This window comes from Manihot esculenta, chromosome 15 (assembly GCF_001659605.2).
Source record: "Manihot esculenta cultivar AM560-2 chromosome 15, M.esculenta_v8, whole genome shotgun sequence".
NCBI lineage: Eukaryota > Viridiplantae > Streptophyta > Magnoliopsida > Malpighiales > Euphorbiaceae > Manihot > Manihot esculenta.
Window position 1 is genome coordinate 6,260,966 of NC_035175.2, and position 22,869 is coordinate 6,283,834.

General features: G+C 40.4%; 2 protein-coding genes across 3 annotated transcripts; both read right to left on the bottom strand.

Moving 5' to 3' along the window:
• Positions 1 to 1,706: 1,706 nt before the first annotated feature.
• LOC110601926 (tRNA (guanine(37)-N1)-methyltransferase 1) lies at positions 1,707 to 7,032 on the bottom strand. 2 transcript variants are annotated; one of them, XM_021739334.2, is made up of 9 exons: positions 5,911 to 7,032; positions 4,947 to 5,045; positions 4,051 to 4,170; positions 3,798 to 3,964; positions 3,340 to 3,410; positions 3,032 to 3,174; positions 2,832 to 2,943; positions 2,264 to 2,376; positions 1,707 to 2,085 (listed from the first exon to the last, which is right to left on the bottom strand). In XM_021739334.2, the coding sequence occupies exons 1-9, from the start codon at positions 6,838 to 6,840 to the stop codon at positions 1,942 to 1,944; spliced, it is 1,899 nt and encodes a 632-aa protein (XP_021595026.1). In that variant the 5' UTR covers positions 6,841 to 7,032; the 3' UTR covers positions 1,707 to 1,941. The 2 variants fall into 2 exon arrangements, with proteins under 2 accessions (XP_021595026.1, XP_043807242.1); XM_043951307.1 differs by lacking the exon at positions 2,264 to 2,376.
• An 850-nt stretch (positions 7,033 to 7,882) lies between these two features.
• Positions 7,883 to 9,255, bottom strand: LOC110602635. Its single transcript, XM_021740203.2, has 2 exons — positions 8,668 to 9,255; positions 7,883 to 8,549 (listed from the first exon to the last, which is right to left on the bottom strand). Exons 1-2 carry the CDS (start codon positions 8,899 to 8,901, stop codon positions 8,010 to 8,012), a joined length of 774 nt encoding a protein of 257 aa, XP_021595895.1. The 5' UTR covers positions 8,902 to 9,255; the 3' UTR covers positions 7,883 to 8,009.
• Positions 9,256 to 22,869: the final 13,614 nt, after the last annotated feature.

A 22,869-nucleotide genomic window follows, 5' to 3' on the forward strand; every position in this document is an offset into this window, starting at 1 on the left:
TGTATACCCATCTCTTAAGCTATTGCTCCATCATGTTTTGCTTCAAAGACGATAGCTCACGTGCTAATTAAATTTTATTTATTAGTATTTTTGTGTGAATTTATTTTTAATTTACTCTATTTATACATTTTTCTTTTATTATTAGATTAAATCTCAGTGATAGTCATTTAGTAAAAAATAAAAGTATGACAAAAATTGAACTTCATATGCAGGTCTACATAATCATAATAATAAAAATAACGCGTAATTAAAATCAGAGAGTTTTTTAGTAAAAAGGTAAGATGTGAAATAAAGATAACTTTGAATGGGTGGTGTTTATAAAATTGGGAAGCCAGCTACAAGTTGTGTCGGATGAATAGGAAAAATAACCCATATTTGGTTCTGAAAAAGGAAATATGAAACGTAGGTAATGCAACTCAAGGGAGGTAAATACAGTTAGCCTCTATCACATGGCCATTTCCAGCATCATTACGTAGAAGGGGCATGTATTAAGAAAGGGGAAGAGGGTTTTGTTATATAAATGAGGGAGAGAGAGAGAGAGAAAGGTGGTAAGCATTGTTGTTTTCCAGTGGGGTTGCCCAAGGGAACCTCAAGTTAGAGTAACTGTTAGTTTTGGCTTTATACAACTTGTGAAAGATCTAACTATTTTAGGATAAAATACCCAAAGATCCTCTCACATCTCTCCATCCATAAATGAAAACTCACATAAGGACCACACAGATACATGTAATTATTTAGATCTCAATCTCAACTGAGATTTGCTTTCCCCTTTTTTCCTCCGACTGTTTCTCTGCCTTCTCTTCCCCATTTTTGCCCCTACCCATCAACCCCACACACACCATCTTCTCCCAAACCTTACTCCTAAATAGAATTCCATATGACATAGCCCACTCAGGCCAACATGTCATGCACAAAGATCTGTTTCTGAAGGACAAAATCAATGGGCATGCAAATGTTTGGGGGGAATGAATCTGAGCCGTCCAAACAGGACAAATCTGTGAATCAAATATTCAGGTTTCTCCAGCATTTATTTACAGTTTATGCATTGGATGCGTGAAGATGTCGTTGTCATTTGTTAGTTGTGTTTTGAATTCAGACTGCAATAATAATAATAAGACTCTACATAATAAAGACTCGGACATCAAAGCCAATTATGCCTATGAAACGTCTAGATGGAACAAAGGACGGTTGCAAATTGAAATCTAACTCACCAAATGAAGAGGTGAATAAGCCATTTTCCTCGAGACTAATTGATCTGTTCTCAGTATAATCCTTGCTCCCTGTGTAGAGAAAGGGCGAAAGCCAGGTGATGCCTCCTTCCTGGCTTCTTATTCAAAGAGATGCGCTTAAGGTTGGGTTCAGCTTGAGATCTTGCACTATTGCGGAGGTGGGCTACTGAATATTTTGTATTAAAGAATGGCAGTCGCGACCAGTAAGATGGACCCGTGATTTTTTTCTCAAGCGGAAAATTTACAGTAAATCTCTCTCTTGGACAGTTAGCAAGGAAAAAATAATAATAAAACCATCCTCGTTGGATCCAAGTTACCGAAGAAACCAACCTTGTTAAATCTGAATTGGTCAGACAAAAAAAAATCTGAATTGATAATTTAAATCACGCAAGCATACAGGAATAGCAATTTAATAAATTCGGGAATTTGAGGCAAATTTACAGTATTTTTCCATATTGCTAAGGTAAATTGTTGCAGTTTCACCACACAATCAAAACCATGTATCATTTATGATGACAATCTCTTATACATATGCACAGCGCACATATATTTAAAACAAGACTGCCAATTTCTGGCGCACATGTTCGCCCAACTATTCTTAGAAGTAAGTCCATTAGATCAAACAACTGAGCTCATGGCAACATACTAACATTGAATCTCAATTGATTACGATATAAAAACTGAAAGAACCGTACTCTTATATGAACTTGATTTATTTACTTAACATAGTATTTGCATATGCTACACTCTCAGGAAGCCTAAATGATGCACACAGCATCCATTTTCCAGGAGCAACCAGGCGTACCCTACGCATTTCTACATCAACTGCCACCTCTGTCAATGCAATCCTTATTCTCTACAATTACAGTGTTCAGAAAATAAATTTCACAACAATACTAAAAAAATAAAATAAAATAAATAGCAGAGGATCAGGGGCAGAAGAGAGATGTAAAACAGAATATGTGCAACTAAGTTTCTCATGCAATCAGGAAAAAGGACATATAAAGATTCCTTTGATGATTTTGGCAACATACCTCATGAAAGTCAAATTCTGGATCTCGAGCTTTGGAGAATCCATAAACATGGATCATAGGCAAAGTAAGTTCTTTCTTCTTGTGGTTATCTTTCAATATCCCCCTAAATGCATCTGTTAATAGAGGCAACAACATTGAGAGAGAGTTCTCAAATTTGTTGTTAAGAAACTGTCAGGTTCTAGGCTAACAGTTATCTGGTCATTCTCCTATTTGCCTATGTCAATTATGGAATTAGTCATAAGTGTCTAACAATACAACTTTTCTAACACAGATTATCCAAGAAACTTGAGTTTCTCGAACCTCACTTTGACAACCAGCTTTCTAATCCAGACAAAATAAAGAAATTATTGAAGAGTATATATCTCTCTCACAATTAGGTCCCAAGTCCAAAAACAAAAACAATAAAACGCCAAAACATTCATTAAGTGATAATAAATAAATGCATGACTTAGATATGGAAGTAATGTTCTAACAGAACAGAGATTCTAAATTATTTGGTCAACCTTTAAATCTGAATTTTGCTGAAAATAACAAAAGAAAAGAGTTGAATTAAGAAAACATAACAAACCTAGATATTCTGATGCATCATTTGGCAGATTCATGACCACCTGTGTAATGGTCTGAGCTTTCTCACTTGAGAACACAGCACTTATGAATCTCCTTCCGTCCATATTGAATACCTATAAAATGACAAGACAAGATCCTCAATGTGAAGCATAATTGTTAACATGTGTACACCAATTTTACATATAAGCCACTCCATTATACCTCAATCTTCTTCTCAAGCTTGTTCAAGACACTATTTCTCTCTAAATAATCAACTGCATGAGGGTTCAAATCATTGGCATAAACACGTTTCACTATCTTTGCAGCAGACAAGGCCATTGGACCAACACCAGAAAAAACGTCGCCTATCAATTGAATAATATCATAAAAAGAAACAATTCAGCACTTCAAGATCATAGTAAGAACTAGAGATCAAATATGGGAATCCATTAGCTCACAACTCTAGCTACATGCTTAACAATAAAATTCTGCATGTGTATGAACTCAAATTTAGCGAAGGTTACACATACAAACAACATCACTACGTGTAAAGCCATTCAGAAGCCTTTGTCTTTCAGTTGCAAGCCTTGAATTCCAATACCTGCAATAAATAAGAATATGTTAAGAGTTTGCAACAGAAACGTTAGATGACCACAAAAACACAGCATATTAGGCACCAAGGATTTCTGGACCATATAACACATACACTGTTTTAAGAGAAAACCACTAATAAACGACTTTGGGGGGTTTATAAATCACAAACAAATTTTTTTAGGTACCACTGATGCTGGGTCCACCTGAACAGCTGAACCTCAAGAACAATAGTTACTAAACAGCATCAACTACAGGATCATGTTGGAGTTCCAACTTCCAACTAAACAAGAGAGAAAGAAAGGAGCACCCTCATCTGGTTGATACATAACATAAGACCAGTCATCTAAATATTACAATTGAATTCCAAAGTAGGTTGCAAGCAAAGCATACATACACCGTTGCCAAATCAACATGGAATCGTAATCCATTCTCAACTACCATGGTGACAAGGGAGCGGTTTCCAGCTAAAACCTCAAGCTGCATTGTTCTGTAATCATTGTGTATGGCGTCAATCTTATTTACAACAGTTTGTATCTTTGGCTTATTTTTATCCAGAACTACCTGTAAAATACAGCCATTATGAAATATCTTACACATGCTTTTCTATTCTACATTATATTTAGAAATTACACTCAAGAACTAAGCACCTTTGCTATAAGATTCTTGTAGGGAAGATGCTCATCTCTCAAGTTCAAGCGGGCAATATGCCCAATTGTTTCAAAAGCTGATGGAATAATCATACCTTGAGGTAGCAAGGCCTCCAGGACCTGCAAAAGTATAGATGCAGCATGACCTCCTAGTTTACTGGTGTGAGAAATTGAACACCTGTACAACCAACCAACCTACCTACCAATGGCAGCAACTAAAAGAAATCTAAGGTATGGGTAGGAGTGTAGTGCTGCAAGACGGTTGTACTTATTAATAGATCCCTCCAATTCAAGCAGCTTTATTCAAAATAACAATGTACAGATTCTGATCAAGCTTTAAGTCAGCTTGACCTCGATTCCGACTTCCTTAAGCATGTATGCTCAAGTTTGGATCATTTAACATCATAATTTAAACTTTGAATGAGGATTGTTTTAATTACTCAAAAATCTACTTTTAGACAATTAAAATAAACAGGTAAAAGAACCATAAAATAAACTTAACAATTATAGAATGCACAAATTTTTCATTATCAGGTTCCTGTTGCACCTGTTCATGAGCCTACATCAAAACAAGAGCAAAGATAAACAACCGCCAAAGAGATTTCTAGACTTGGTTTATTTTCAGATAAACCAGCCCAAACACGACCAAGTTGTTTGTTAGTAACCCGGTTCAGTTGAAGGCACACAAGAGGGGCATAAATATGAGGAAATTTCCTGTCTCTGAGAAGCATAAGTAACCCCACTACTCTCTCATCAAAGGAGGATATAGTATAACATTCATGAGTTCAAAATTCACTTGAATGAATCAATCTACCTCCATAGGCTAGAGATGAATTTGAACAGAGAAAAACAAATGGGCAGACACACAAGATAACCGTAGCTTGGGTGAGAAATACCTCATTCATCTGCCAGTAATCATAAAACAAAGTCAACTTGCATCTAATAAGCTCAAAGGTAGAAGTTGAGTATTCTCGCATAGATTCTTGTAAAGCCACCTGAAGAAGAGGATGATCATTTTAGCTGTAACACAAAAAGATATAATATTGAAACTTGTCATGATCACATAATCAAATAATGCTGCAAAGGAACATTGATGTTGTGGTTCGGCAGATCAAGCTCCATGGAGCAACTGCAATTAAGGCTACGATGTATAGAATGATTCCAATCCCAGTGTAGGATACACCAAGATGGTGCACAATAAAAGAGAGGGAAAGAGAACAATAGCCAATTCACTATTAGTGACAAAGTGAATATGGTTTAGGAACATTGCTTATTGATAAAGAATTTCAAGTAATAGAAGGCCTAGACCCTCTAGATGTAAGGACTTAAGCAGGGTAACGCATGAATTAATATGTGATAGCCAATCACATCTTTAAAAGTTTGTTGACAATATTTTATACACTGAACTAAAGGAACAACATTTAACTGCCTACAGAGTCCAAGCATCAAAAGAAACAAAGCGAGGATGCATATAAGACAATCAAATAAAGACAGTTTTCTACACATGAATCATCGCATCACCAATCTTTCCTTCTAAATGATATTAGAAAATTTAACCATATTATTGATTATCATCCAACAGTTTTGTAAAACACAGGAAGTACAAAGTAAAGTAACAGAAACGCTACCTAACTAAAATAAACGAAAATCAACTAACAAAGCAACATTTAAGCATAATAAGGAACAGTGAACTTCTTGCACAGCCATTTGTATAAGAAAAGTAACTGACATTGCTGAATCATGACAAGAAACAATATAATACAAAGTCACAAACAAGAGCAATACAAATGCCACGAAGGCCAAAAAGAGAAACAGTATGAAACAGACTCGCAAAGTACCAAAGGTATTTGGATTAGCCACCTTGATAGCCTGAGGCAAATCCTCCACTCCCTTATCAGCGTAGCTCTCATCCAAAAGCAACAGCCTTGTTGAGCCCCTCCATTTGCTTCTTCCCTTAAACTCATCCCCTAACAACCCTTTCCAATCCTCTCCGACATCCTCTTCCACGACCTCCACCATAGAAAATTCATCTCTCCCCTTCCTCTCATTTCTCTCTCTCTTCTTCTCCTCTCCTTCTCCTTGCTTTCTCTTCTTCCTTGGCGGCCTCGAAACCTTAGCTAAATTCCTAAACCTAACAAACCCCCTAGCATTAAACTCCTTCGCCAATCTTTCCCTATACAAAACAGGACTTAATTCTTCACCATCACCCTCGGCTCTCCCGTAGATCCTTCGATTCAAGGCATCAAAATTTCCTTCCTCATCTGTGTTCCCATTTTGGGTGGCTCCCAAGAGAGGCGCGAGCTCTTCTTCCACTTCATCTCCAGGCACTCTAGCAATGTTGCGAATTCGCGGCCAATTCAATAAATGGCCTCGAAGTCTGCTCTCCAGAGCAAAACAATCTTTGGCAGGGACTCGAAGGGCAGCTATTTCAAAGACCCGAGTGAATTTTTCCTTGTCTATTACGCTATCACCATCACCGTGGTCCTCTTGTTCATCGTCCTCCTGGCTTTGTTTATTCCCATTAAGGAGTTTTGCACCCAATTGGGATTGACAGTATTGCACTTGATGCTGTTGTTGTTGTGGTGAGTATTGAAATGGGATTTTTCCTTTGAGAAGAGAAGGTCCATAGGGGAGGGCTTCTGCTTGGGCGATTATCGCATGAGTAGCTGTCGACAAAAGAGAAATAGTGGTGAGCTTGGAGAGAGGGGGCTTGGGGAAGAGGAACAAGTGGGTCGGGGAGACAATGGTGAGGGGAACAGGGTTGGGTCTGAGGAAGAACTTGGTGACCATGAATGAATGATTTGGTTAACAATTAGCTACCAGAGAGAGCTGTTGCTGAAACTTGGAAGCCCTAAGCTGGGATTTTTCATTCTTGTGCCAGGGTTTACTAGCTCAGGGTTTTTGCTCACCTGAACAGCAGAAAGAAGATAGAGGAGAGGCCAGAGGCGTCCCTTTATATATTTTTGGGTTAATAACAGAGTTAGAAATTTCCTTTCATCCGAAAATATATGTATATATTTATTTCCTCAAGCAGCAGAATCCTTCACTTTCTTCCGAGAAAAAAATAAAAAAAAAATCCTTCACTTTCGTGCTTTTGTTTTCAAAATTTCAGTTGATGAGATTTATTAATAAACTTACAACATTATAATTATTTTTCAACATTAATTCTTTAAAACGTATCAAAGTTTTTTTTTTGCTGAAGGTATCAAACTTCAATCCTCCAGTTTTTAAATTTAATCAAACTTTAATTCTAAAATTGTTATATATTAGAAACTTTAATTCTTAAATTATTATTTATGGAATAACTTAATCTTTCAAAGAACTTTTACTTTTCACTGATGATGATAATAATATTTTAACAAAAATATTAGTGAAACAATGCAGTTTGAGCAACAAAAGTCCCAGATTTTTTTTTAAACAAAGAAAATATCTGGAACTTTTTAAAGGACAGCTCCATTGATTCCATGCTTTTTCTTTTTTTTTTTTTTTTAATCAGACAATTGAATGAATTACTCAAATTTCAATAATGAGTGGAATCTCAATTTCGATTAAAATACGTGTATGGAAATGTGATTTGGAAAGTTTCAGGTGGAGTTACTTTTTAAGTGCTCACAGGCCACAAGTTTAATTTGACTGGTAAAATTTAAAGTTCATATTTTCCTTTTAAATACCAGAAAACTAAATCAATAGACTCCTAAATCCATAGATTTGTTTTGTTTTCATGTACTTTACCTTCTTCTTTTTTTCCTGAAGAAACGTACTAAGATTTTGATGCCACCGCAAGAAAGTTGGGAAGGAAAGAAAAAATCAAAAACAATAAGGCCTTAGCTTGCATTAATGCATGTCTGCTACTAGCTTTATATCCCAAAAAATGTAAAAACTTGCACAAGTAATAACTATATACACTTAGAAAAACTACAAAATTATAATCTTATCTCAATGGTCCCAACTAACAAGAGTTACGTATGACGGCTGCGGTTCCTGTCCATAACGATCTTCTTCTTGTACTCCTCGAAATCCATAGAGTGAGAATTAGCCTTAATTCTCTGTAATCTTTTTCCAGAGTTGCAGTTAGGGACGAAGAAAAGCCATGTCGAAGTGCACAAGATAGCATATACCTTGCCCCAAAAGACCAAAACCAAGAGAGTCACGAGAAGCAATAACAGCCCTGTATTTGAACTATGATACCCTTTTCCATTATTATCTTGCTCCATGTCTTGCTTCTTTTTGGTCTCCAATGAACTGCACGATTCAAATGAAAGTCTATTGTCAACGAATGGCTTGGAATTCCCTGGATTCGGTGATGAATTACGTGAAGACCAGGCAGAAGAAATCGAAGAACGAGCAAAAGTTATACTCGTTCCATCACTTTTCTTGGAAAATTTTCTAAACGGTGAGTTTCCCTTCACATGGTTCAAATCCTTTTCTACTTTTGTTAATGGATCAGTTTTAGCTTGCTTCATTTTTCTCTGAAACGCTTTTTTCTTTATCATCTTAGCCTGTCAAATAACAAAGCATGCAATACCCAAAATTCAGAAACAGAGCACCAATCTATCTCATGTTTATAACATTTCAACAAACAGTGTGCGTATATATATAAGAAAAAAAAAAACTCACAAACGATGTCTCGAAGAGTACAGCCTTAACTGCAAACAAGAACTTCCTCTTAATTTTCTTTTTCCGGTGACCGGCTTCGTCTTTCTGCAGTGGTGACGAGAATGAGGATGTTGTTGATGTTGGTAAAGCAGAGTACAAGCGGGGAAAAATCATTCCATCTTTATTTTCCATCTTAATATACTCGATAAATGAATTAGAATTTCCCCAGGCACCACTTACAGAGCTCTCAACCATCGACGATCACCGGTCTAAAACACAAGTAAACTTGTTGCTCTTGTTTATTCGATCATGGAACTCTCGATTTTGGAATTCTCGATCTTCTTTATTGATATTGGTATTATAGGTCTTGAAAATGTATGGCAGTCTTGCTATTATAGTTTTCACTCGCAAGAACTGCTCAAACAATACAGTTTTCACTTGAATTGACGAGAAAATATGATTCTACGCATACACCAGTGGAAGAACTAAATAATTTTCTGAGGAAAGGGATGGACGCTGGTGGTTGGAGAAGAGGTGTGTGTGTATTGGCGGGCATTTAGGGAGTGTTTGAGGGGCGAGAAAATTAGTGGAGAATGAAAAAGGTAAGCACTAGCTTTGATCTGTGTCGTGCCTTTTTGGAGGCGGAAGAAATAAAGGCTGATAATTTTTTATTTGTTTTGTTGATCGATACGACTTTGACTCGCACTTTTGAGGCGTTACCGTGACTTCTTTCGCCTTTGTATATTATTCGGTGATATTTATATTTATTCTTTAATATTTTTTATTTTTATTATAAATTCAAACCCGACAAAATAAATCCATATTTTTTTGCTTCTAAAAATATGTATAATATAATTAATTATAGAAAATTATCATGTATTGCAATTATATAATATATATTAATAATTTTAAATTATTGATGAATGTTATTTTTTTTAAAATAAGAGAAATATCATTAATACAAAACGATCAAAGAAACTATATGAGGAGGAGGGATATGAACCAAAACTCTTTGATTTAATTCAGAATGAGCCGATGTTGCTAGAACATGAACGACATCATTCGCAGACCTGTGAATAAAATCACATCTTGCATCTTCATAACTGGATAGAAGCAATTTACAATCTTGAACCAAAAGACTAAAAGATAATAAATCATTTAACGAAATATTGTTAATGGACACAACAAGAACCTGAGCATCCGATTCGAAAAGAACTCGATCCCATCCGCACTCTTTAATCCAGCTCAACGCCTCTCGAAAAGCCATTGCCTCAGCACACTTAACCTCCATCTGACTGCAAAAACAGCCTGCTTTAGCCGCCATAAATCTACCATTAGCATCTCGGACGACACAGTCGAAGCCTAGTGAACTTCGTTGTGAGTTTAAAGAGGCATCAATATTAACCTTAATCCAACCCTGCAGTGGAGGAGACCAGACAGTCAAAGCCGACACAACATTGGTGCAGCTAGTAGAATCAGAGCAGGCCCCCTCTGTAATACCCGGCTAGAGTTCGGCACCGGAATTCTTGTCGTCCGGTGGACTCCGGGATGTCAGAATCCTCTAGAGGGTAGGAGATATGAGTTTCTTAAGAAATGTTGTGTGGTTTATTGTGTTACAGGTACATGGAACCAAGTTTGGAGTTGAAATGAACCAAGGCAGAGGAGCCAAGTTCGGCCGCCGAAGGTAAGTTCGGCCGCCGAAAGTGCCCAATGTTCGGCTTCCGAATTCAGGTTCGGCCTCCGAATGTTGCATGGTTTTGCATGCGATTCGGCAGCCGAAGCTGAGTTGCTTAGCCAGCAGTTTTGTATCCCTTAGTCAGCATTTTGGACAGGTGTTATCACCAGATCATGTCCAAAAGTTGGTCACATCTCCCATGCTTTATCTGCACGCTTTGCTCAGGCTAAGGGTTTCACAGGTGTGGACAGGTTTGAAGTGAAAACAAACTTAGTTTTGAATGTTTTGAAGCAAAAAGCTTCGTTTGTGCGAGTTTGAGCGTTTGAGGAGAGTTGGTCCGTTTTTCGTAGTTCAGAGTGTTCAGCTTCTTGTTCCAGGAGGTAAGTAATGCTCTTGAACCTGTTTATGTGTTTTCTGAAGGTTTTATGGAAGTTAAGGGAGAGAGATGCATGTGTAGGTGAGAAGTAGTGGTTTTGGTGAGTTATGCATGTATACATGTTTCTGTGTTATGTTTGCTTGGTTGTTTGGGGTTATTAGATAGTTTTGGACCCCTGTGATCATATGTGTGTTGAGGAGTTGGAGTATATATGGTTTGAGTGGTTGAAGGGATGGAGAAGATGGTTTGCCGTTGAAGCTGAGTTCTGGATGAACTCAGGTTCGGCAGCCGAAGGTTCATTCGGCCGCCGAACCTCTTGCATGGTGGTTTGGCTGCCACAGCCTGTTTTGCATGTTCGGCTCTGTTTGGGGGATTCGGCCGCCGAAGGTGCCGCCGAAGGTGCTTGAGTTTCGTCTCTGGAGAGGACTTTCGGCCGCCGAACCTGCCGCCGAAAGTGTCCTGTCCAGCTTTCTTTTGCATGCTTTGCATGGATAGTTGAGTGAGTTTAAGGGGATTCTTGGGGAGTTTAAGAGAGTTATTTCTACGCTTGTTTGGTCCCTCATTTGAGTCCATCTGTATAGGTACAGACCAGAGGAACCAGAGAGAGCAGCAGTGAGTACTGCTCCAGAGGTTCAGAGCCTGCAGAGTTAGTCAGTCTAGATAGCCAGAGGTGAGTGGAACTAAACTGATGATTTTTAATTGAACCACAAACTGCTTTTAGCATATCTCATGCATCATGTTTATGCTATAGGTTGATTGCATTAGTATTCACGAATATGTTGCATTGCATCGTTATTTGGTGATGTGAGTGAATGCTGAATGATCCAATAGTCTCAGACAGGAAGTCCAGGAGCCTTTGACTACGCCCTGGCAGGTATAGCAAAGTCCAGGAGCCTTTGACTACGCCCTGGCAATTGGAACAATTGGTACTCACTCTCACCAGACTATTCCCTTAAAGTGGGAGGTCAAGGGTTCGAGCAGTGGGGGAGGCGACCTAATTCCCAGAGGAAGGAATTGGGCCAAATCCACTCGGGCTAGGGCGGGCCGTAATGGCTTCCCCGAGGGACAAATCCTGCTTGGAACCCGTGAGGGTGAAGGGATGTTAAGAGCTGCTCACAGTGGCTGGGCCCAGAGGAAGGTCACGGGCTGTGAGCGGTAACAGGGCCGGTCGTACGGGGCCGGGCTGTTACACCCTCCATTGCTGCAAAAAATTCAGTGCCATGAAGAACACACCACTCGCAGTTCGACCCTGAGCTTTCCAAACAAAATTATTTCTGTTATGCCACAAAGCCCAACATATCATTAGAATAAGGGAAGCATTCTCCACAGAAGCAGTAAGGAAGGCTAAAGAGAACCACTCCCTAAGCGAGGCAACGGAGAATGCAGGTGTAACACCCCCTACCCGATTATTTAATTAATCGAGTCGGAGACATTACATTTGTAACAATTCTCTTATCTTTCCTTTACTTTGTATCATGAACATCATGACTTTTTTTTTTTCCTGAAAATCCGGCAGAGTTTCCCCTAAAATATGGACTTAATTTCACCTGTAAAAAGTAATATCACACTTCTATCAATATCAGCCTTAACCCCCAAACTTCTTTCAACATCAAAACAGTTTCAATTTCGATCAAACGCTTCATAACATTTCATTAATCTCAACACAGAAACTTATACTAATCATCCACATTTACACTAAAATTAAAATATTTAACTATATCTGTTTCAAACCATATTCAACTTTATCTCTAAAACCTTATGTACATGCCATATTTCCAAAATCAAGTTCATATAAAAATTTACAAAATATACCCCAATATAGATGAGGATGTAACTTTGGCTGGGTTGATGCAGATCTTGATCTACTGCTCTTTGAATCTACAACCTGCGCGAGGAAAAATAAATTCCTACGCGCTAAGTAAATTGCTTAGTGGTGCTCAACTTTTTTTTATATAAATAAAAATTTAAATCAAAATTCATGTAATAACAGTAATTCAAACAAACAAACAACAAATAACTATATAACAAATCATTTGACATAAGCTAAATCATATTATTATTTTACATATATACATATTTTCATTTCACAATCTTTTCTTTTTCTTCATCATGTAAAAGGTTTTATTTTCTCTTAATACTTTTATTTATTTATTATTTTTCTGTTGGCCCCTATAAATTTAAATGGGACTGTTAAGTTAGATAAGGAAACTGTAGCTGTAGGGCACAAAGTGCCAAATAACTGTATGGCTTAAAAGCCGAGTCTATGACTGTAGGATACCTCATTGTATCCCAAAAATCCGTGTAATTGTAGTGCAGTACTGCAAGATCTGTATATGGCATGCCACACCCTTAAACTAACTCACAATTCCCATCAAACTTACCAGGGCCACACTTTAAATAATTTATACATTTAAACAGGGACAAAAACGTGCAATACAGTGTCACTGTCAATTATGCAACTATAATACTTTATCATTTTACAACACCACTTTAAAACCTTACTTTTAAACATTGTCATATTATATAATTCTATTAATTTAATATACCTACATAAATTACAAATTCATAATTTAATCCTTAATTAATTAACTATTATTCTTTTTATTATTATTATTGTTTTCTAATATAATTTTTTTTCCTATTTTTTTTTATCACAATATACCTTATTTATTTTTCTTTTTTTTTTAAATTTCTATTTTTTTATCTTCTATTTTAAACATTATATTTACACTATATCTCACTTTTCTTATCACTTTCATTTCTCTTTTTTTTTTTTATTGTCACTATATCCACCCACATTATTTTTCTATCAAAGAACATAGAGTCATTTCATTATATCCATAAATTAAATTTTAGTTAAATTACATATAAATTTTAGAATTTTCTATCTATTAAATCTATACAGCAGGCCAACCCACAGGCGAACTCAACCAGCAACTGCGAGCAAAAGGACATTGAACAAGAATATGCAAGACAGTCTCAGGAGCCTCATGACACAACGAACACATCAAATCAACTGGAACTCTCCTGGACTGAAGCAAAAAGAGGCAAGGAACAACATTAACTAAAGCACACCAACAGAAATTAAGCACTTTAGGAGGCACCTTCGTCTTCCAAAAACAACTCCATATCTCACTACCTTCCCTATGTCGAAACCCAGCAACCAGAAATCTGTAAGCACTCTTGACAGAATAGTGACCCTTGGACGCAAACTTCCAGCACCACGTATCTGGGTGCGAAAAAAAGACTTAGAAGGATGTTCAAAATACAACTCATATCTCTGTCATTGAACAACTGAGCTATTAAACTCTCATTCCATCTATGGCCGATCATAAGATCTGCAACAACAGAAAGAGTACAATTCAGAGGAGGGGTGTAGAAACCAATGAGTCGAGCGCCTCTTTCAACCAAGGGTGAGACCAAATAGAAACTGACATGCCATTCCCAATTCTCCAATAAGCACCAGCTTTAACCAGACTTCGAATCGCCCATATACTACGCCACAAAAAGCTAGGATTGTGGCCCAAAGAAACTTTAAAAAAAGACGTTGTCGGAAAATAACAAGCCTTAAGAACGCAGACCACTAAAGAATGAGGCCTGGTAATAATATTCCAACCTTGCTTACCAAGCATGGCTAAGTTAAACTCATGGAGCGATTTAAACCCTAACCCGCCATCCAGTCTGTGCTTCGCCATTCTATGCCAACCCAGCCAATGAATACCACGATTTTGATCAGCACCCTTACTCCACCAATATCGGGTCATCATACGCTACAAATCAGCACATAAAGTCCGAGACAGTAAAAACAAACTCATAACATAGTTTGGCAAAGCTTGGAGGACTGTTTTCAATTGAATAAAATATAACGAGTAAATAAATGTAGTGTTAATTTTTATTTTTAAAATAATATTTAATTTCATTATACTCAAACCTTATTCATTTCATGTTCTCTCGGACATTATCACAAAGTTATAAAACTTATTAATTGACGACATTCGATTTTAAAAAAATTATTAATTAATTTTTTTATTAATTATTTTATTATTTAATTTTACGGTATAAAAAATTTATTATAGTTATTCTATTAATTTTATAAAATATTTACTAATTAATTTATTCATATTAAAAATATTTTATATTTATTTATAATACTTATTGATTTAAATCAATAATGAAACTGATTAATTGATTAAAATCAATAATGAAACTGATTAATTGATTAAAATCAATAATGAAACTGATTAATCAAAATAAATGAGTTACCTTATAAATTTTTCTATATTATAAAATTAAATAATATTTTTTAAAATAAATATGATGTAATAAATTAATTAATTGTTGTTTGTTTGAAATATGTTTGTTTTACTGAAAATTTGTTGAAGCATACTCTTTTTTCAATCATTGATACTAATAATGCATATAAAAAAAATCCGTTGGATTGAGACATATGTATACAAAATACGGAAAGGTTTTGTAGCCATCCGATTTGACCAAGTAATAGAAAAATCCGATCAATAAGATATGAAGATCAAGCCTTTAACTTTTCAGACTATCTGGGGCTTGACCACAGCCAATGGCCCATAACGTAGAGGCCCACACACCTGATATGCACAACAAGTCTGGCTCATTCAACCTTCAAGGCCGGGCTCAACCAAGCTTCTTCATTCGGATCGGTCCAGTCCGCGACCAGCAGGCCCTCTCCTCTCAGGTTCAGCGTCCGGCCCGACTCTCGGCCCAGCCCAGTTTCCAGAGCCATACTCAGACAACCTAGCAGATCTGCTCGAGCGTACGCACGAGGAGAATCAGAGGCCGTTACGCATGGAGCAGGCGGCTGATACCCTCGTACGCCCGAATCTGTATGTCAGAGACGCGTGTCCCAATCATGGAGAGGCCTTTACACGTCACCAGCAAGCATAGCGAAATGGATAAAAGGGGAATCCCCTCCCCAGAAAGTTTAAGTCTATTTTTCTCAATACCAAAACCCTTGTAAAACCCTATTCTATTGGATCTCAGATCATTAATTGGCGCCGTCTGTGGGAAACGAAGGAGATCTTTTCATCACCGGAGTTTTCACTTTCAAAACCCACTGAGATCCACAATGGCAAACCACCAAGAAAATAACCTTAATATTCCGAATGACCTGAGCTCTGCCCAAGATGGGCAGCAGTTCTCCTTTTCTAGCCCTACAACGTTGAATAACCAAACGCCTATTCCTCTTAATCCCACCGTGACCCTGTCTAACCAGGACATTCAAACCATGGCTCTCCAGCTACAGACTACTGCTCACTGGTTGGGGCAGATAATGCAACAGAGGGGCCTTAGCACCCCAGTAAATGCACTCCCAGTGGTGGAGGAACCCAGAACCAATGAACCCCGACCTACCTTTGACCGCCCCCAAACTAACAGCCGTGATACCGAGGAAGAGGAAGAACCGGAGGCCCGAATCCATGGGAGGAGGGCAAGAGAGATGATAGAAATGAGGGGGCGGACAACTATTCTGCCGAAACAACGGGAACTACAGCAGAAGAAGAGGAATGCAGCTTGGAGGGAAGATCCGGTTTAGCAGACGAGAAAATGGACCAAAAGTTGAAAAGGTTGAAGGAGCAGCTCTTAGCCGAGCTAGGTAAGAAAGATTAGAGCCAAACCTCCTTGCCCACTTCTTCTCCTTTCTCAAAGATAGTGCAGCAGGAGACCGTTCCCAAGAAGTTTATGATGCCGCCGATGGCGGCCTATAACGGAGCTGGTAACCCGAGGGAGCACGTCATGAACTATAAGACCTTCATGGAGTTGCAAACTCTGTCAGATGCCTTAATGTGTAAGGTGTTCCCAACAACGCTCTCGGGACCAGCGCGGGCGTGGTTCAACAGCCTGGAGGCCGGAAGCATTAAAAGTTTTGGAGATCTTGCCACCCGCTTCATCAGCCGGTTCATAGCCGGGGTGCCAGCAGATAGGAAGACGAGCTATCTAGAAACAATGAAACAGAAAGAAGGAGAATCACTTAGAGAGTATGTCGCCCGCTTCAATACGGAGGCCCTGCAGATTTCCGAGCTGGATGAAGGAAGGGCGGTGGAGGCCATGCAAAAAGGAACAACCTCTGCCGAGTTCTTTGGTTCTTTGAGCAGGAAACCTCCGACCTCACTGGCTGAGTTGATGACGAGGGCGGAGAAGTATATAAGACAGGATGACGCCTTAGTGACGAGTAGATTTGCTAAAGGAATGGCAGGAAAAGAGAAGGCCCCGGAGGAGAGGAGGCCGGAGAGACATGAGAAGAAACATGGAAAGAGACCTGAGCCGTACAAGCAGGCCTGGGAGAGAAGGGATCAAAGGCCTCCTCCTCCTCCTCGGGCTCTTGAACCAAGAGTGCTCCCTCCTTGGGTTCCCGAGAAACCAACCCCCCTCAACGCTTCCAGAGCCGAAGTGCTCATGGCAGTCCAGGATAAGGAGTTCCTCCAGTGGCCCAAACCCATGAAGTCGGAAGCAGATCAAAGAAATCCTGACAAGTATTGTCAGTATCACCGGAGCCATGGGCACGATACGAATAACTGTTTTCAGTTAATCGCGGAGATTGAGAGGCTGATCAAAAGGGGCACCTCAAAAATTTTGTGAAGAAACCAGAGGGACAGAGGCCTCAGCCTGGTCCGACAACTCAGACGCCTAGGAGAATAGGAGCTGGACCAGTGAATGATGGGTCCAGTGGGACCATCAACATGATTGTTGGAGGAACGGGAGGACGGATGAGCCGTCGAGGAAAGAAGAGAAACAGGGAAGGGGAGACCAGCAATAGTGAAGTCATGCAGATCGTTGAGCACTCTCCCATGACTATCACTTTCTCTCCGGAAGATGCACAAGGCATTCAGATGCCCCATGATGATGCGCTCGTCATTGAGGCTGTCATTAATAATTTTCGAGTAAAGAAGGTTCTGGTAGATGACGGGAGTAAGGTCAACTTGCTGCCATATCGGGTTTTCCAGCAGATGAGAATCCCAGAAGAACAGCTGGTTCGGGACCAGTCACCAATCAAGGGGATCGGAGGAGCACCAGTACTTGTAGAAGGAAAGGTGAAGCTGGCTCTTACCCTGGGAGAAGCACCCAGAGCTCGCACCCATCATGAGGTGTTTTTGGTGGTCAAACTCCCACTGAGCTACAATGCGATTTTGGGGAGACCGGCGTTGTTCGACTTTGAAGCTGTCACTAGCATCAGGTATTTGGCACTCAAGTTCCCAACGGAAGAAGGAGTGGGAATGGTCCGGGGCAGCCAGGAAGAAGCAAGGACGGTATACTTGGCCACAGTAACAGAGCCGAGCTCAACTGGAGAAGCACTCGACTCGGAAGTTCTGGAGGTCAGAGATGAAACAAAAGAAGCCCGGACAGAGCCAGTTGGAGAGTTGGAAACCTTCCCCTTATCAGAAGCAGATGCAAACAATGTTTTCAGTCTTAATGCCAGCCTCACCAAAGAACAAAAAGGCAAAGTCATGACCCTGATCCGAAGTCACGCACCGACCTTCGCATGGAAGCCCTCAGACATGCCGGGAATTGACCCTAAAGTAATGACACACCGATTGAATGTTCTCCCCGAGGCCAGACCGGTGAAGCAAAAGAAGAGAGTAGTGGGAAAAGAGAAGCAGCAGGCCACCCGGGAAGAAGTGCAGAAGCTAGAAGAGGCAGGCTTTATTAGGGAAGTCATGTACCCACAATGGTTGGCAAATCCGGTGTTAGTCAAAAAAGCCAATGGCAAATACAGGATGTGTATAGATTTTACCGACCTAAATAAGGCCTGCCCTAAAGATTGTTACCCCCTCCCCGATATTAATAAAATGGTCGACTCAACGGCCGGTTTTGATTATATGTCTTCTTTGGATGCTATGTCGGGTTATCATCAAATCCCAATGGAAAGGTCGGATGAGGAAAAGACCTCATTTATAACTGAAGATGGAACTTACTGTTATAGAGCTATGCCCTTTGGATTGAGAAATGCCGGGGCAACTTATCAGAGGTTGATGAATAAAATCTTCAAAAACCAGATCGGTCGAAATCTGGAAGTGTATGTGGATGATATGGTGGTCAAAAGTTCAACTTTCCAACAACACATAGCAGATTTGAGGGAGATATTTGGGGTGTTAGATCAATACAGAATGAAGTTGAACCCAGCAAAATGTGCTTTCTTCATTAGGGGAGGAAAATTTTTGGGGTACATGGTGAGTGGTAAAGGCATTGAGCCCAATCCGGAGAAAGTGGAAGCCATACTGAATATGCCAGAATCGACCTGTGTAAGAGATGTTCAGAGACTAACCGGGAGAGTAGTAGCGCTTAACCGATTCATGTCGAGGTCGGCAGAAATGTGCTTGCCATTCTTCCAAAAGTTGAGGAAGGTACCGAATTTCGAATGGACAGAAGATTGCCAAAAGGCCTTCCTAGAGCTTAAGAAGTATCTTAGCTCGCCCCATGTGCTCAGCAGTCCCATAAAAGGAGAAGAACTCCTGATATATCTGGCGGCCTCAGAACAAGCAGTCAGCGTAGTGCTAGTAAGGGTGGAAGAAGGAGAACAGAAACCTGTTTTCTACGTTAGCAAGGTACTCAGAGACACTGAGGTCAGATATTCGAACATTGAAAAATTGGCTTACGCCTTATTGCTGGCAGTCCGGAAATTCAGAGTTTACCTAGAAAGCCACCAAGGAGTCGTGATGACAGACCAACCCTTAAAAAAGATTCGACGTAGGCCAGAAACTTCAGGGCGGATGTTGGCATGGTCCGTAGAAATTAGCCCTTACTGTCTAGAGTACCGACCTCGAACAGCCATAAAATCTCAAGCTCTAGCTGACTTCATAGCGGAGTGCGCATTCAATGAGGAGAAGGGAGGATCATCCTCAGAAATATCAAGAAAGGGGGGAGAGGGAGAGCTCCCCCAAGAATTTAGCTGGAAGCTGTATGTAGACGGAGCATCAGGTGCTGAGGGTAGTGGCGCTGGGATAATGCTTAAAGGGCCAGAAGGTTTTAAAGTATGTTATGCCTTGCGTTTAGAATTTACGGCTTCTAACAATATGGCCGAATATGAAGCCCTGGTAAATGGAATGTTGGTAGCTTCGGAGGTAGGAGTAACCGACCTCGAGGTGAATAGCGACTCTTAGTTGGTGATCAACCAGGTGACGGGAGTATATCAGGCTAGGGACCCCATCATGCAGAACTATCTTGATAAAGTAAAAACTATAGAAGCCGAGCTCACGGGTCGGGGAGTTATCGTCAGATTTCAAAGAATACCTCGGGAAGAAAATGAGGAAGCAGACCTGCTTAGTCGATTGACCAAAGAAGAGTTAGAACAGCTCCCCTATGAGGTATATATACAGCATGTCCGTACACCTGCTTTTAAAAAGACAAACACGGTACTGCAGGTAGAACATAGCTCAACTTGGATGACCCCATACCTGAGATACCTGGAGGAGGGCAAGCTCCCCGAAGATAAAGATGAAGTCAGAAAGATAGCAGCTCATGCTGCCAACTACCAAGCAATAAGGGGAACCTTATACAGAAAAGGGAAGTCCAGCCCATGGCTCCAGTGTGTGAGTCCGGAAGAAGCTGCAAAGGTAATGGAAGAAATACATAGAGGCCTATGTGGGGCTCACGAGGGAGCAGGGACATTAGTCAACAAAATATTCAGGCAAGGGTACTACTGGCCCATTGCTAAAAAAGAAGCAGAGGAGTTTGTCCGGAGGTGCGACGTATGTCAAAGATTTGCTAACGCCATCAGAACCCTCGCCACTCCTCAAGCAAGCATATCCAGTCCATGGCCTTTCTCACAATGGGGAATCGACATCCTGGGACCTTTCCCCAAGACTACGGGGCAAAGGAAATTCGTGGTGGTGGCTGTGGAATACTTCTCGAAATGGCCAGAGGCAGAAGCAATAGCCACAATCACAGCCCGCAAGATGATAGATTTCGTATGGGGACATATCATCTGCAGATTTGGCATACCTAGAGTGCTTATCTCAGACAACGGCAGACAATTTGACTGCAGCATTTTCAGAGCCTTCACGACGAACATGGGCATATGGCATAAGTTCTCCTCCGTGGCTCATCCTCAGACTAATGGCCAAACAGAAGTCACTAACAGAGCTATCCTTCAAGGATTAAAGAAACGGCTGGATGGCGCAAAGGAGAATTGGGCAGAAGAACTCAATAGCATACTATGGGTACTCCGAACCACTCCCAGAGCGCCCACTAAAGAAACATCGTTTGCACTTGCTTATGGCACAGAAGCCGTAGTTCCAGTTGAATTGCAGATCCCCACTCATCGAGTCCAATTTGTCAGTGAGAATACTAATGAGGATAAGTTAAGAAGCAACCTGGATGCTCTTGAGGAAGTCAGGGAAGAAGCCCAAGTCCGAACTGCCGCTTATCAACAATGAGCAGCGAGATATTACAACCAAAAGGTCAGGGAAAGAAGCTTAAAGGTGGGAGATCTGACCCTAAGAAACCTGGAAGCTACAGGAAAAAGAGCGGCCGCGGGCAAGTTAGCACCGACCTGGGAAGGTCCTTTCAAGGTGACAAAAGTGGTCAAGCCAGGGGTATACCGAATTGAAGATATGCAAGGAAACCCCGAGCCCCACGCTTGAAACATCCAGCACCTAAAACGGTATTTCCCTTGAAATATTTGTAAAGAAACACATTGTATTTTGACAAATATGAGTAAATAAAAAATTCTTTATATGAATTATCTTCATGAATAACATTCCTCCATGAAAAAGAAAGAATAGGGCTCAGAAAGATCCCTTGAAACAAGACCTCAGTTAGGCACAAAACCAGCTGAGATGACGAAGCGACAGTAAGGCCAATGAGCCTGAATCTTGTGCAAAAACCTCAAGAAGGCACAAAAAACTGCCGGCGGGGCCCCGAGGTCACCCCGGAACGGCCGGCGAGGATCTTAAAGATGCCTCCCGGAGCATGAAGACCGGGATCCCCTAGAACTCCCAGGAAAACAAAATAAAAAACTGCCGGCGGGGCCCCGAGGTCACCCCGGAACGGCCGGTGAGGATCGTAAAGATGCCTCCCGGAGCATGAAGACCGGGATCCCCCCAGAACTCCCGGGTAAACAAAGAAGACCGGGATCCCCTAGAACTCCCGGGAAAACAAAATAAAAAACTGCCGGCGGGGCCCTGAGGTCACCCCGGAACGGCCGGTGAGGATCGTAAAGATGCCTCCCGGAGCATGAAGACCGGGATTCCCCAGAACTCCCGGGTAAACAAAGAAGACCGGGATCCCCTAGAACTCCTGGGAAAATCAAAATAAAAACTGCCGGCGGGGCCCCGAGGTCACCCCGGAACAAAAACAGCCAGGATCTCGTAAGATCTCCTGAAAACAAAAAAATGGTCGGTGAAGGACTCAAAAGCTTCCCGAAATGAAAATTCCCCATATCATATGTAGGGACAACTTAACACACAGTTCCGACCTCACAAAAAGAGAGGAGCCCGGAGCTACCAAAGAAAAATCAGGTTCCGACCTCCTGAAAAGGCACGATAGCTAAGCAGTGCCGACCTCAAAACAGATGCTAACGCTAAAAGTTTGGCTATAGAACAAAAAGCCGAGCTCCTAGCTCGAAAGGACCTATATTCTCAAAAGCTCAAAGCCGGGCTCGCAGCTCGGATAGACTTATATCCTCAAAAGCTCAAAGATATGAAGACCAAAGGAAAAAGTCGAGCTCCCTCTCTAAAAGGGCTCATAAATGAAGAAACCTTCAGAAGGATAAATAAGGGAGAAAAAGGGCTATACTCAACGACCAGATCAGTTTATCTGGAACAAACAAATTTACAACCAAGAAGAAGGGGCTAGAAGCAAAAAGCAGACATACTAGTCGCCATTAAAAGGTATGAGATTTGATCTCTCAGACTATTAGCTAAGAGCTGAGCTTGCAACTCAAGAGCAATTCAAAAGCTTATGAATGAGAATACATAGTGCACAAATATGAGAAAAAAGATATTAGAGTACTTTGAGGAAAAAGAAAACCGATATTTCATTACAAATAACTATTACAAATTATCCTTCTGACGAGGTGGGGGGATAAATAGTCCTTAAAGGACTTACATCAGTAAGAACACCCTCACCTACATTATTTCTACTTGCAGTCACATCTGCAGGAAGCTCAGAATCCCTTGGATCAGAGCCCTCAACGTTTACAACAGGA

What these genes read in the sequence shown, in the direction of transcription:
- LOC110602635 (XM_021740203.2), bottom strand. Translation starts at nt 8,901, where the DNA reads ATGGTTGAGAGCTCTGTAAGTGGTGCCTGGGGAAATTCTAATTCATTT. An exon ending in TACTCTTCGAGACATCGTTT is followed by an intron (nt 8,550 to 8,667) that starts GTGAGTTTTTTT and finishes GTTATTTGACAG; the next exon opens with GCTAAGATGATAAAGAAAAA.
- LOC110601926 (XM_021739334.2), bottom strand. Translation starts at nt 6,840, where the DNA reads ATGGTCACCAAGTTCTTCCTCAGACCCAACCCTGTTCCCCTCACCATT. An exon ending in ACAAGAATCTTATAGCAAAG is followed by an intron (nt 3,965 to 4,050) that starts GTGCTTAGTTCT and finishes TGTATTTTACAG; the next exon opens with GTAGTTCTGGATAAAAATAA. An exon ending in AGCTTGAGAAGAAGATTGAG is followed by an intron (nt 2,944 to 3,031) that starts GTATAATGGAGT and finishes GTCATTTTATAG; the next exon opens with GTATTCAATATGGACGGAAG.